Source organism: Aedes aegypti, chromosome 2 (assembly GCF_002204515.2).
Source record: "Aedes aegypti strain LVP_AGWG chromosome 2, AaegL5.0 Primary Assembly, whole genome shotgun sequence".
Lineage (NCBI taxonomy): Eukaryota > Metazoa > Arthropoda > Insecta > Diptera > Culicidae > Aedes > Aedes aegypti.
In genome coordinates, this window is record NC_035108.1 from 36,158,894 (window position 1) to 36,171,294 (window position 12,401).

A 12,401-nucleotide genomic window follows, 5' to 3' on the forward strand; every position below is an offset into this window, starting at 1 on the left:
AATTTTTTTTTTTGCATTAAAAAACATCATTTTTGTCACAAAAACTCAAATATCTCAAAACCCTATCGGAATACCAACGTAATTTTTTGAGGGAAAACGGTCCATTATATTAGCTATCTACCATAAAAATTTGGTGATGGTAAGCCAATAAACAAAAAAGTTATGACATTTCAAATATTTCACAAATTTGACACTTAGTGAAACATTTTTTTTTCATTGTTAATTTTTTTTAGGACCGCAGTTTGTTGCTGAATTTTTTGTTAAGGGTACCACATGAGGTTAACAAGTTGTTTTCATGATATTTTATTTAATTATTCATAACTATTATAGCATCTATTAGAAAGTTAGACGCGATCCAGTGTTGTGATCTAAAGTCTTGATAGTGTCATATTTTTTATTGTACGTAACTGAAGAAAAATTCTCTCAATAGTGTTGAAACCTTTTGATAAAAGAAACCTATAAGAAATCTAATATTGAAGACAAAAGCTACAAAAAAAGTTTTCTATACAGGTATACGACTAGTTTACCTGCAAAAAGTTTACCTCGTAGAGAACAAGGCGGGTCTATACCCAGGTGATCTAGTATACGTAAAGCAGGTCGGTTTTCTCGGCGCTGGTTTTCTCCACAATGTTAAAATCTGATTACACCTGGGTATAGACCCGCCTTGGTAGAGAATAGACTTTGTTAATCATATTTGGGAGAAAGCGAGTAACTTCAACAACATCAAAAACATGATAGGTACATACCATGAACATACTCACGAAAAAGCTAAAAATATACTACCACTATGGTTATAAAAGATTTAATTGTAAAATTTTTCTTCAGTCAAGCAAACGACACAAAACTAGTCAGTAAAATCTTAAAAGTGATTTTGTTTATTAAAATCTAACGAGCAACATGAGTAGTCGCTTTCTCAACTGTTGCAGGCTGTTTGCAGAAAAAAAGTGTTCGAAAGAGCTACGAAATCTCACCGAAAGCACCATAGATAAACTGAAAGCGGCTGGTTATGCTCCAATGTCTACATTGAATACAAATTTACGCATTTGTACGTCCTGCCGTTTAAACGTTGACAAACGGGCAATCTGTACATCATCGGTGGATCAGGTTGCAGGAAGTTCGAAAACAACAACAACTGAGGAGTTACCAGAAGTACCAAGTGCAGATAGTCTTGCCACGGTACCATCAGCGACATCTGTTTCAACAAATCAATCAGAAGATGAGTGCATCCAGAAGGTCAACATCGAACGCTTCAACGAAGGGATAGCTGGAATAAAAGTGACTCCGATTAAATGGACGAAGATGGGTTACGTCAATTATCCCGAGAAAAAATACCGTGAAATCAACGAAGCTGTACGAAGAAACCTCTTCAAATTAGGACCTGAGGATGTGGAAAATACAGACTACGATGAGGTAATTATGAATATGAAGGAAAGGTTCTCGAATCTAGCCACGACAAGGAAAGAAAAATTATTGATTTTGTCGATGCTGCCAAGCTCGTGGTCTATTCAAGGCGCCATTGATGAGTTCAAAACCAATAGAAATACAGCAAAAGAGGCAAAACAATTCAAAAATAACTGTCTTGCAACCAAAAATGCTAGGTCGAGTACTTCATTAACAGATGAGACAAAAGAAAAAATAATTCAATATTTTGAAGACGATGAAGTAAGTAGAGCTATGCCTGGCCAAAAAGATAATGTATCTGTAAAAAAAGATGGAAAGCGTCAAGCAATCCAAAAACGATTAATGATGACTACTTTGAAAGAAGCGTATACACGCTTCAAGGAAATTAACGAAAATATTAAGGTAGGTTTTTCCTCATTTGCAAGCCTTCGTCCAAGGCAATGCAAGCTTCTATCCAATTCAGGAACACATAATGTTTGTGTGTGCACAACACACGAAAATATTAACCTAATCTTACATAGTTTGAAAAGAATCAATTTATCAAAGGATATTAAAATGTTAACTGGTAGTCTTTTGTGTGAAAATACAACATCAAATTGCTATCTACGATCTTGTTCGGATTGTCCAGATTCTTCATCATTGGAAAATACTTTATTCGCTGAGTTTGAAGAAAATTATATTGATCAGTTATCATTTGAGCAATGGGTGACCACGGATAGGTGTGACCTAGAAACTATTGTAAAACCTGTAGATGAGTTTGTGTCATTTTTTTGCTTGAAATTAGAAAGTTTAATTCCTCACGACTTTATTAAAACAGAGCAATCCCGCTTTTTAAAAAATACGAAAAATACATTACAAGATGGTGAATTTTTAGTCATTTGTGATTTTTCTGAAAACTATAGCTTTGTATTGCAAGATGAAGTGCAGTCCCATCACTGGAACGTACAACAAGCTACAATTCATCCATTCGTTATTTATTTCAATGGAAGTACGCAAATTGAACATTTTAGTTTTATTGTAATTTCCGAAGATTTAAGACACGACTCAGTATCTGTAAATTTGTTCATTGCCAAAATGATTAACTTTTTACGCGTTGATAAGGATAAAGAAATCAGAAAGATATATTTCATGTCTGATGGAGCAGCATCGCAGTACAAAAACCGTAAGAATTTTTCGAGCCTATGTCAATTTAAATCAAAGTACGGAATTGATGCAGAATGGCATTTCTTTGCTACGTCACATGGCAAAGGTCCTTGTGATGCTATTGGAGGAACCATAAAGCGCATGGCCACAAGAGCAAGTTTAGCCAAAGAACTATTTGATTGCGCGAATCGCAGAAAAGAAGAAGATTTAACAAAATTATCATTTTGTTTTACTACTACTGAAGAGTACGAATTAACGGCATCAGAGCTCAGAGAGCAATATAATAACGCGAAAACGATCCAAGGAACCCAAAAATTTCACTGTTTCATTCCATTGTCAGAAAATAAAATTAAAGCAAAACTATACTCGAACTGTACTGATAATGATGCAAAAGTGTTCGATATTGTAAAAAAATTGAATAACAATAAATAAATAAATAAATAAATAAGTATTAATAAAATGTTTTCATGATCTCATAACGCATACCCAAATCCAAAACTTTTAAAGTTTATATATAACATTTAGAAACTCATCGATCATACTCTAAAAAAAAATATCCTGGTAAAAAAAAAATTATTTTCGTGTAATCTGTTAATTCATTTTAATTTATACATATATACATATACATATAATATTTATACATATACATAATATTTATACATATAATATACATAATACTAATGAATACATGAAAACGACTTGTTTAATTCACGCAAGGCCCTTAACAATAAAATCAGCAACAAACTGCGGTTTCCGTAATAATTTACACCGAAAAAAAAAATTTTTTTCTACTAAATGTGAAAATTGTGACATGTTTGAAATGTCATAACTTTTTTGTTTATTGGCTTACCATCACCAAATTTTTATGGTAGATAGCTAATATAATGGACCGTTTTTCCTCAAAAAATTACGTTGGTATTCCGATAGGGTTTTGAGATATTTGAGTTTTTGTGTCAAAAATTATGTTTTGAATGCAAAAAAAAAAAAAATTTACTGTGTGTATTTTTTTTGGAATCTTTATTTAGTTGTCTAACTTTGTTTCTTTAGTTGTCTAACAATCGAACCAACCGTTTTTGCTGTGCAGCTTTTTGAATATTTTTGAACCATTTTCACATACACCCTTTTGAAAAGTTAGTCGTGACTCAACTTGAAGATTTGATATCGAAAAATGACGATTTAGATGGAACTGGAAAACTGTGCAAAGTTTAAGCTCAATAGAAAAAAATGAATTAAAAAAATTACCAAATTTTGGTGCTGTTGCTTGGAATCACTCTTTTATCTCAGAGTTGATCCTTTAGAAACCTGGAGTTATTTTTTATTTTTATTTTGTATTCCTGATATGAATTACTTTAATGGCTCTTTTTGACACTTCTCCAGATAAATTATCTCATCAAGTTTTTTTTTATGATTCCTCAACGGGTTTCATTGAATAGTCTCCAGTGTAAACCAAAACTTTTTCAAGTAATTTTAATCATCTAAGAATTCTCGTGTGACATTCAGTAAGTCTTTGAGATATATGGAATTTATAAAGAATACTGGCATCGATTTCACTAATAATTTTTCATTGAAGATTGCTTCAAAATTTCGTTCAGACATCGCGAAAAAAATTCTAAGAATTCGTCCAGGAATTGTTCCCGAAATTCATACAGGATTTTATTCAGAATCGATTGTAAAAATAACTTTATGCCAAACGGGGGGCATAAAGTCATTTGGCTTAAGGTCGTTTGGCATAATGATTGACTTAAAATGAAAATCGGCATTTTCGAAGCTTTTACCGAGATCAACACCACCGAGCCCATAGCAATTTTTTTTTGGTAGGTTCTCAACAAGCGTGGTGTTCGTTCAGAGATAATCCAAGCTATGAATGTTAAAAAATGTAGTGACATTAGAAAGCATAACTAAATAAAACGGGTGACGGGTTTGATGAAAAATATTTTCGGAGTAATCATTTTCTCTACATCCCAGAACATAGAGTACGTTGCGATACACATATTTGAAAAAAGAAAGCTGACAAAGAAAGTTTGCAATTAATAATAAAGGGAACGCTCATAGAATATTTCGCTGCAGATCAAGCTCTCTATCAGTTTGGACGTAACACTTGACGAAAATTACATGGTAAAAGAAGGTAAAATTTATTTACAAAATATTAAAAGATCTTATTCAAAAATCTATTATTGCAGCATAATGCAAAAACAGTCTATATACAAGAACAGCCTATTTTTAAAAGAAGGCAAAATTTATGATTAATTAAATAGAAGATTGGACGCCAAAATTATTGCGGTATAATAAAACGAAAAGAAATAAAAAATTGCATTCAGAATCATCGAAGTGGTTGTACTACTTTTCCCTGAATGTCGTTTCTCCGAATGTCAGTTCCCCGAATGACCTTTTTCCCCGATTGCCATTTCTCCGAATGACCCGTTTCCCCGAAAAGTGGTGCAGTTTAAATAGGTGCTATAACAATCAGTGGCTGGATGGTGAACGAGAATGAACGATAAGTAATCAAAAGAAGGAGGTATTCTGTCATTCTCGGCTATACACTCGTCTGGGACACGGTCATATGAAAAATTAGATTCTCGCTCCAGTCCACTTTTTGGATTGCATTTTGGTCCTATAACAACTGTGCAAAATTTCAGCTCGATCGGTGAAACTATATTTTAGCGCCAGCCGTTCAAGGTTTGTATGGGATTTACTATGGGAAAACTTACTTTTGCAAAAAAAATCGCCAGAGGTCACTCATTGACCTCTATAAAAGTTCTGAATACAAATCACGATATGTAGTTTTACGATGACCTCTATAAAAATTCTGAACACAGACATTGATAGGTATTTTTACGATGAAGAACATTTCTTCATAGACTTGGTATAACTCGTGATTCATGCGACGCCGCCGTATACCATTGTCCAATTCACCGTTGAGTATTGTTCGCAGCACTTGATGTACAAAGACCCAAAAGCTCTCCGGTCAACCTCTTTCAACGTCCAAGATTCGTGGCCGTACAGAGCTACCGGAAGAATTAGAGTCTTGTACAACGGGAGTTTGGTCTTCGTCTGTAAGCTGCTGGGCTATAGGACTTTAGCTGGTTACATAATCCGTAAAAGCCCGACTCGCAGCTGCAATACACATTTTTATCTCGCGTGTAACATTACTATTGCAAGTCACTAGAGTTCCAAGGTACACAAATTCTTCAACTACTTCAAAAATATCACCACCTCACTACCAACATCACCTATGGGCCCACGGTGTCAACCAGCGAACATGTACTTTGCACGTATACCTTTTCCACGGCTCGGCGATCAATCCCGATTATATCGATATCGTCCGCAAAACCAAGGTGCACACAAACGTGTAATAATAGTGCCATTCCTATGTACGCAAGCTCTCCTTATTTCTCCCTCTAACGCTATGTTGAACAATAGGTTTGAAAGGGCATCATCCTGCTTCAATCCTTCTGAGTTTACGAAGGATGTTGAATTCTCATCCGCAACCCTTATACTTAATTTCGATCTTTCCAACGTTGCACGAACCAGTCTAATCAGGTTCACCGGAAAACCATGTTCCTTTTTTTTCCTTTGTGGGGACATGATACCACTGCGACCATTAATTTGATCTATTGTGGTGTTATCCTCTTTGTTTTTGCCGTACTGTAGAAATATATTACTATATGAAGTAACTATCTCCACAGCTATTGGCGTGCATCCCAATCAGGTACTACATTTCGGATAAAATTTAGTACCTGTTTTGGATGGTAGGTTCGAATTTCATTAGGCTCTAGCAGGCCTTTATCTAAATGTTTGCAACGCTTGTGGTATAGTGCAATACACTTGCACAACAAATGTTCAGTGCTCTCGCTTTCTAATTTACAGAAACGACACATACACTCTTAAAAATAATGAAAATTACTGTGGACGTAATTCTCGTTATGACTGAACGACACATGATGTAAGTGATGGAACGACACAAAAACGTGTCTTTGAAAGTGTATTGCACAAAAAGTGTAATTTTACATGTTAATGGACACGAAAGTGATGGAACTGTGATCGACTATTCCCAAACCAGACAGTATCGTGTTTAAAATTCGACATAAATTTCAGTCATTCGGCTCGCTTCTTTTATGTGCATCTAAAAGACGTAAAATCACATGATTTTTTGGTAGTGTGTATCTTCTTGCAATTTACCTATAATTTTGAGGTAACGTTTGCTGGGGCAGTGGCCTGTTAATAAGCCAGTATAAGTACTTAGATCGTGTTTATTGAGGTTTAATAACCTCTGTGTTTGATAGGCATCTGGTTCAATGAATCGTTTGGACTGGCGAGAGTCCATTGCGTTCTTCCAGTTGAGTTTAATTTTTGCTTTCATCCAGCTCTTTAATTGCATTTTCAGAGCACAAGAGGCCATTCCGAAGAATGGCTGAGGCCCGATAAATTGCATGGAAGAACCTTGTTTTGCTAACTGATCAGCTTTTTCGTTTCCTTCTATTCCGCAATGGCCAGGAACCCAAATAGATTAACCTTATTACGATAGGACAACTGCTGCAGTAGCTTGGCACACTCCCAAACAAGTCTTGATGTGTAAGTTCTAGACTTCAAAGCGTTCAAGGCTGCTTTGCTATCCGAACACATACATATATTAGTATTCCTATAGCGCCTTTTAAGACAAATGTCAGCGCATTCAAGAATGGCATAAATTTCGGCCTGAAAAACTGTTGGCCACTTCCCAGTGCATAAGATACATTAACTCCTGGGCCAAACACTCTTGACCCTACCATGTTTTCTTGTTTTGAACCATCAGTGAGAAAAATTAATGATCCAGATCTGAAAGTTGGTCCTCCCCTGGGAGGGAGAAACCTATACAAAATTTCTGTACGTCATAGTGAGCCGAGATTCCGCTGTCACGAACTGTCACTGTGAGCCCAGATCTCAAACATTGGACTAACATGGAAAAAGCGCGTAACTGATTAAAACACATTTTCGTATTTCTTCAAAAGTGATAAAAATCGAATGAAAATCAATTCATGCACATAACGCAAGTAATGTCACGTGAGCCCCATTTAATCTGATTGAACATAAAGCATTGAGAAACGCATCGTTTTACTTTTTCCAATGAAAATGAATATTTAGTGCATAGAAAACTGTGGCCCTTTTTTCATGTTTGTCAGCAAAGATCGAAGGTGCACAACAAATCGAAACTACCGATTTTCTCGAAGCCTGCCTTGATTGTTGTTGGCAAGCTGGAGTTATCTTGCAATTCTAAATAACGTTGTCTTACATTTCGTGTGTAGTATCGGTGCCTCCCTCCCAGGTCCTCCCGTATCCCAATCCTGACGAGTTACATCAGCAACCCAAAAACGATGATCAAAAAAGTTACGCTTCAACATATAATCTTCATTCACTAAGTACACTGGACTTATTTTGAAGTGCTGCAATATAGTCATATGTCCTTTCAGTTCATTATCAGCGCTATCTAAGGACCTTCTGACTCTGATAGCACTCTTAACTGCATCCATTTGTATATAGTCATGAAGTGGAAGAAGATTTAACATTGCGTCCAACGCATTTGAAGGGGCGTTTCGTATTGCCCCAGTAATTTAAATAGTAGCAAGCCTTTGTAGTTTATTTAGCTTAGCTTGAGTAGCGACTTGTTTGGTTTTTCCCACCAACAATGGCCGAATAGATCCAACATATCATCTTCGGTTTCAAACCCCATTTTTTACCAAAGGTTCTTTTGCAGCCCCAGAAAGCATTTCTTGCTTTTTCTATCTGTTGTTCTATATGCTTATTCCAAACAAGCTTACAATCTAATATAACACCTAAAAATTTGGCACTTAAAGATAAGGATAGTTTAGCATCTCCTATTTTTAGAGCTGAAATGCAGACTTTACGTCTTCTTGTAAACGGTACTATTGTAGTTTTTTTAGGATTTATACTTAATCCTTCATTATTGCACCATGCTAGAGTTAAGTTGAGTGCTGTTTGCATTCGCTCGGAAACAGTTTTATCGAATTTACCGCGGACTATAATAACAATATCATCTGCATACCCAATTACTTCGAATCCTTGATGCTTTAGCTTTATAAGTAGGTCATCAACAATCAGAGACCAGAGAAGAGGGGAGAGAACTCCCCCTTGTGGACAGCCTTGAACAGTTGTTACCTTTAAAACTGGATCTCCTAGATATGCTGATATTTCCCTTCTAGATAGCATCTCTTCTATCCACACAATAATTTTTTCAGGGAAGCCTCGATTTCTCATGGCGTTTTTCATCGATGTAAAACTGGCATTGTCAAACGCGCCTTCAACATCGAGAAAAGCAGCCAGTAGTATCTCCTTAGTGTCAAAAGTTTTTTCAATTTTTGAAACCAGCTAATGAAGAGCCGAAAGTGTCGACTTACCAGTCTGATAAGCGAATTGAGCTCTATTTAAAGGCTTATGTTCAAGTATATTTGATTTAATATACTCATCTATAAGCTTTTCCATTATTTTTAAAAAAATAGATGTAAGACCATGTTCCTTCATTATTTCCCACAACTCTTTTCTTTCCACTGAATCGTACGCCGCCTTGAAATCAATGATACATATGATAACTGTCTTCAAGGAGGACTCTTCAAGCGGTCTCAATCTGTTGAACAGAATACGTGACATTGTTTTGTAAGCCGAATTGAGGAGCGTTATTCCTCGGTAATTGGCGCACTCCAATCTATGCCCTTTTTCGAAGAGAGGGCAAATGAAGCCATCCATCCAGCTTGCAGGCAGTTCTTCTTCCTCTCATATCCTTAGTAGTATATGGTGAATTATTCTATGCAGCTGCTCACTACCGTGCTTGAGCAGTTCGGCAGGAAGCTCATCCTTCCCAGCAGCCTTGTTGTTCTTCAGCTCTTCAATCGCCTTCTTAACCTCATCTAATGATGGAAGCTTCACAGTTTGACCATCGTCGTCAATGTTCATTCTGTTCTCCGATGCTCTATCGTTCCCTTCATTCAGTAACGATTCGAAGTGCTCTTTCCATCTAACAGCCACCATCGTTTTATCTGTCAGCAAATTGCCTTTACGGTCGTTGCACATGATGGGAGATGGCGCTGACTTTCTCCGCACGCCATTGAAAGTTTCATAGAATCGTCGCATATCGTTCTGTTCCATACAGTTTTGCGCCTGGCTATCACATTCTCATCATACTCTTTGTTCTTCCTGCGATGGATTCGCTTTTCGGCTGATCTTGCTTCCCTGTACCGCTCTCTTTTGAGTGAGACATTTGGTTTTTCAATGCCTGAGTTATCCATGCACAGGGTATTTCTCCAAATATGTTTCCTATTATTCTTCCATGATTTTTTTAATATTTCTTCCACGAATTTCTCAATAAATTCTAATAAATTATTAAAGAACACTTTTAAGGAATTGTTTGAAGATTTTCAAGAAATTCCTAATTAGTGAAGATATGCCCCAAGAATCCCTTGTGGAATTTTCCCATGGATTTATAAGGTCATTACAAGGACTTTTCCAAGGGGTACTGCATAAGACTCTCTATGATATCTTCATGTGAGTTAATAAGAAATTGTTCAAGGACTCATCCTTGGGTGAGAAATCCTTCGAACGTTTCTGTAGTTTTGTTCAGATTTCTTGTGAAATTTCTCAAGATTATATAAGAACTCCTTCGACCATCAAAGCCACAAGCGTGTTTCTTTTTTTAGTATCATGATCAAATTCGATACTCGTATTTTCTCCATGAAGTGCCGGTCATAAGATTAACAAGTGAAACAACTGACATTTCAAGAACATGTGCACAGGAATCCAAAATCATTACGTTCTTTTGAGTTTTGATTTCATTGACCGTTAAAGATTACCCAAGATCTTCTTGAAGTATGTATCGCAAGATCTAAATATAATCAGTGAACTCTCGAATGTTCTTCGATGAGATTTATAACCATAATGGGTCGTATAGAAATGTTATGTCAATTTTTGAAACCAATCCCTGGTAAAAGTTATACTAAAACTCCGACATAAACAGTTATTTTTGTGATTACAACTATAGCAAGTTAAATCTCTAAAAGACGTAATAATGAGGTTCACACATGATATTTTCTTCATTTTTGCAAAGTATATGACACATAATTTACAAGAAGCTCCACAATACTAAGCATCTCTGTGCATCATGGAGTATGAGAAAATTAAGCAGCAATCAGATTAAAATTGATTTTTTAAAAAGTGTGAAAATATAGTCAACACTTTGTTACTCGATATTCCGTATCTCGATATCGAGTAGGACGACCATAGTAAAAGTTGATTTTCATAGCTACACAGTGATGGGGATTTAGGGTAGCACTAATAGTCTACAAAACAAGAATAAATTTTTTTTTTTTTTTTGTTGATTCAATTAGACCTGTCCAAAGTTTTTAAACAATCGATTTAGAATAATTTTGCCAAAGACCCCAAATCTCTTTAGCTTCGCAAGTTGTGATATATTTTAACAAATATGTTGGGATGGTCCAGAAAAACAGTTTTCTCTCGATAACTTTATATTTGATAATTTCTGGCGAAATCAAGTGACAACAATACAGTAAATCACGGACAATAAAATGGCACATTTATTGCTACATCACTCAGTATTCCGAACCGTTATAATTATTTTTATCCATTTACAGCATCGGTGGATACATGCAATAGCTCATCTTTTGCATCAAATTCTGTGAAATGTCCTGAACATTGTACCGGATCAATTCCCCGCATGCCTGGTTGCGTTCGTTGAAGCCATACTGATAGTTTTGAAGCAAGCTGGCGGCCATATACAGCTCCATGTTGATGTTGCCTAACTCCATGTAGATGTTACTGAAGTACTATAAATAGAACACAATCGATTATCTCCCTTAATGATTGAAAGAAAAATTGAGAAGTAATATTACCTCATTGATACAGGTGGTGGAAGTGGCAGCGCAGATTTTCAGTTGTTTGTTGAAGGCAACGAGGTCAGTCTTCACCAGCTTGAAAATGTCCAGCAGAGGAGCCACCAAGGTTGGCACGGTATCCACTTCGGCTTGCAGGCATATTCCGAACTTCGCCAACTGTTCCGGTACAACTCCGGCCTCTGCGGCGATCTGTTCGATACAAAGTTCAGCATTCTGTTGATAGGACATCGAGCTGACCAGACTGCTGTAGGTTTGCATAATGTTTTGCATGGTTTGTCTAAGCCCTTCATTTTGATTGCTCAGATCATAACCCATAGCTGAAACGACTTGCTGTTCGCCGTAGTAGAAGTTCTTGCCGAACCACTCCACGCTGGTCATCATGCTCACCATGTTGGGTTGCGTGGCGCCATAGGAATCGTTCAACGCTTTGTAGGTGGTGTTCACGTATTCTTCAATGTTGTTCATCGTAGGCAGTACTTTATTGCGGGCGTTGTTGAAATTTTTGTAGTAAGCGTTCAAAACGGTTCCGATGCTTTTAAGGCTCGCTGCCATTGCATTCAGACCTTGAGTTCCGATGGATATTGAGGTGTATGCGGTGAAGACATCTCCGCTGAAGAAGCCCAGCACACAAGCTACGGTCAACCAAAGCTTCATTGTTACGATTGCTGGGTCTGCAGTGAAAATAATGATATCTCTTGAATCAAGAACTGATATCAGATGGATGAACATCGAGAGTATATATAGCGAGTGGGACATTTGCTAAAAGAAACATTCAAATTATGGAAAATTTTGGATGACGCACTTACGAAAATGTAGCGTACCATCTGTGTTTTTTTTTTGTTATGAATTCAAGCTCACTGAGCGACTACAGTCAACTCATTTGTTTGCCTTTTTGTTACGCCCCTGGTTGTATTGAAAGGTAATGCAATCGATTTGAAAGGCTTCTTTTGATTGAAAGCT

General features: G+C 36.5%; 1 protein-coding gene across 1 annotated transcript; it reads right to left on the reverse strand.

The window, feature by feature from the left end:
• Positions 1 to 11,036: 11,036 nt before the first annotated feature.
• On the reverse strand, positions 11,037 to 12,159 carry LOC5572897. The gene is made up of 2 exons (XM_001654201.2): positions 11,439 to 12,159; positions 11,037 to 11,372 (listed from the first exon to the last, which is right to left on the reverse strand). Exons 1-2 carry the CDS (start codon positions 12,093 to 12,095, stop codon positions 11,175 to 11,177), a joined length of 855 nt encoding a protein of 284 aa, XP_001654251.2. The 5' UTR covers positions 12,096 to 12,159; the 3' UTR covers positions 11,037 to 11,174.
• Positions 12,160 to 12,401: the final 242 nt, after the last annotated feature.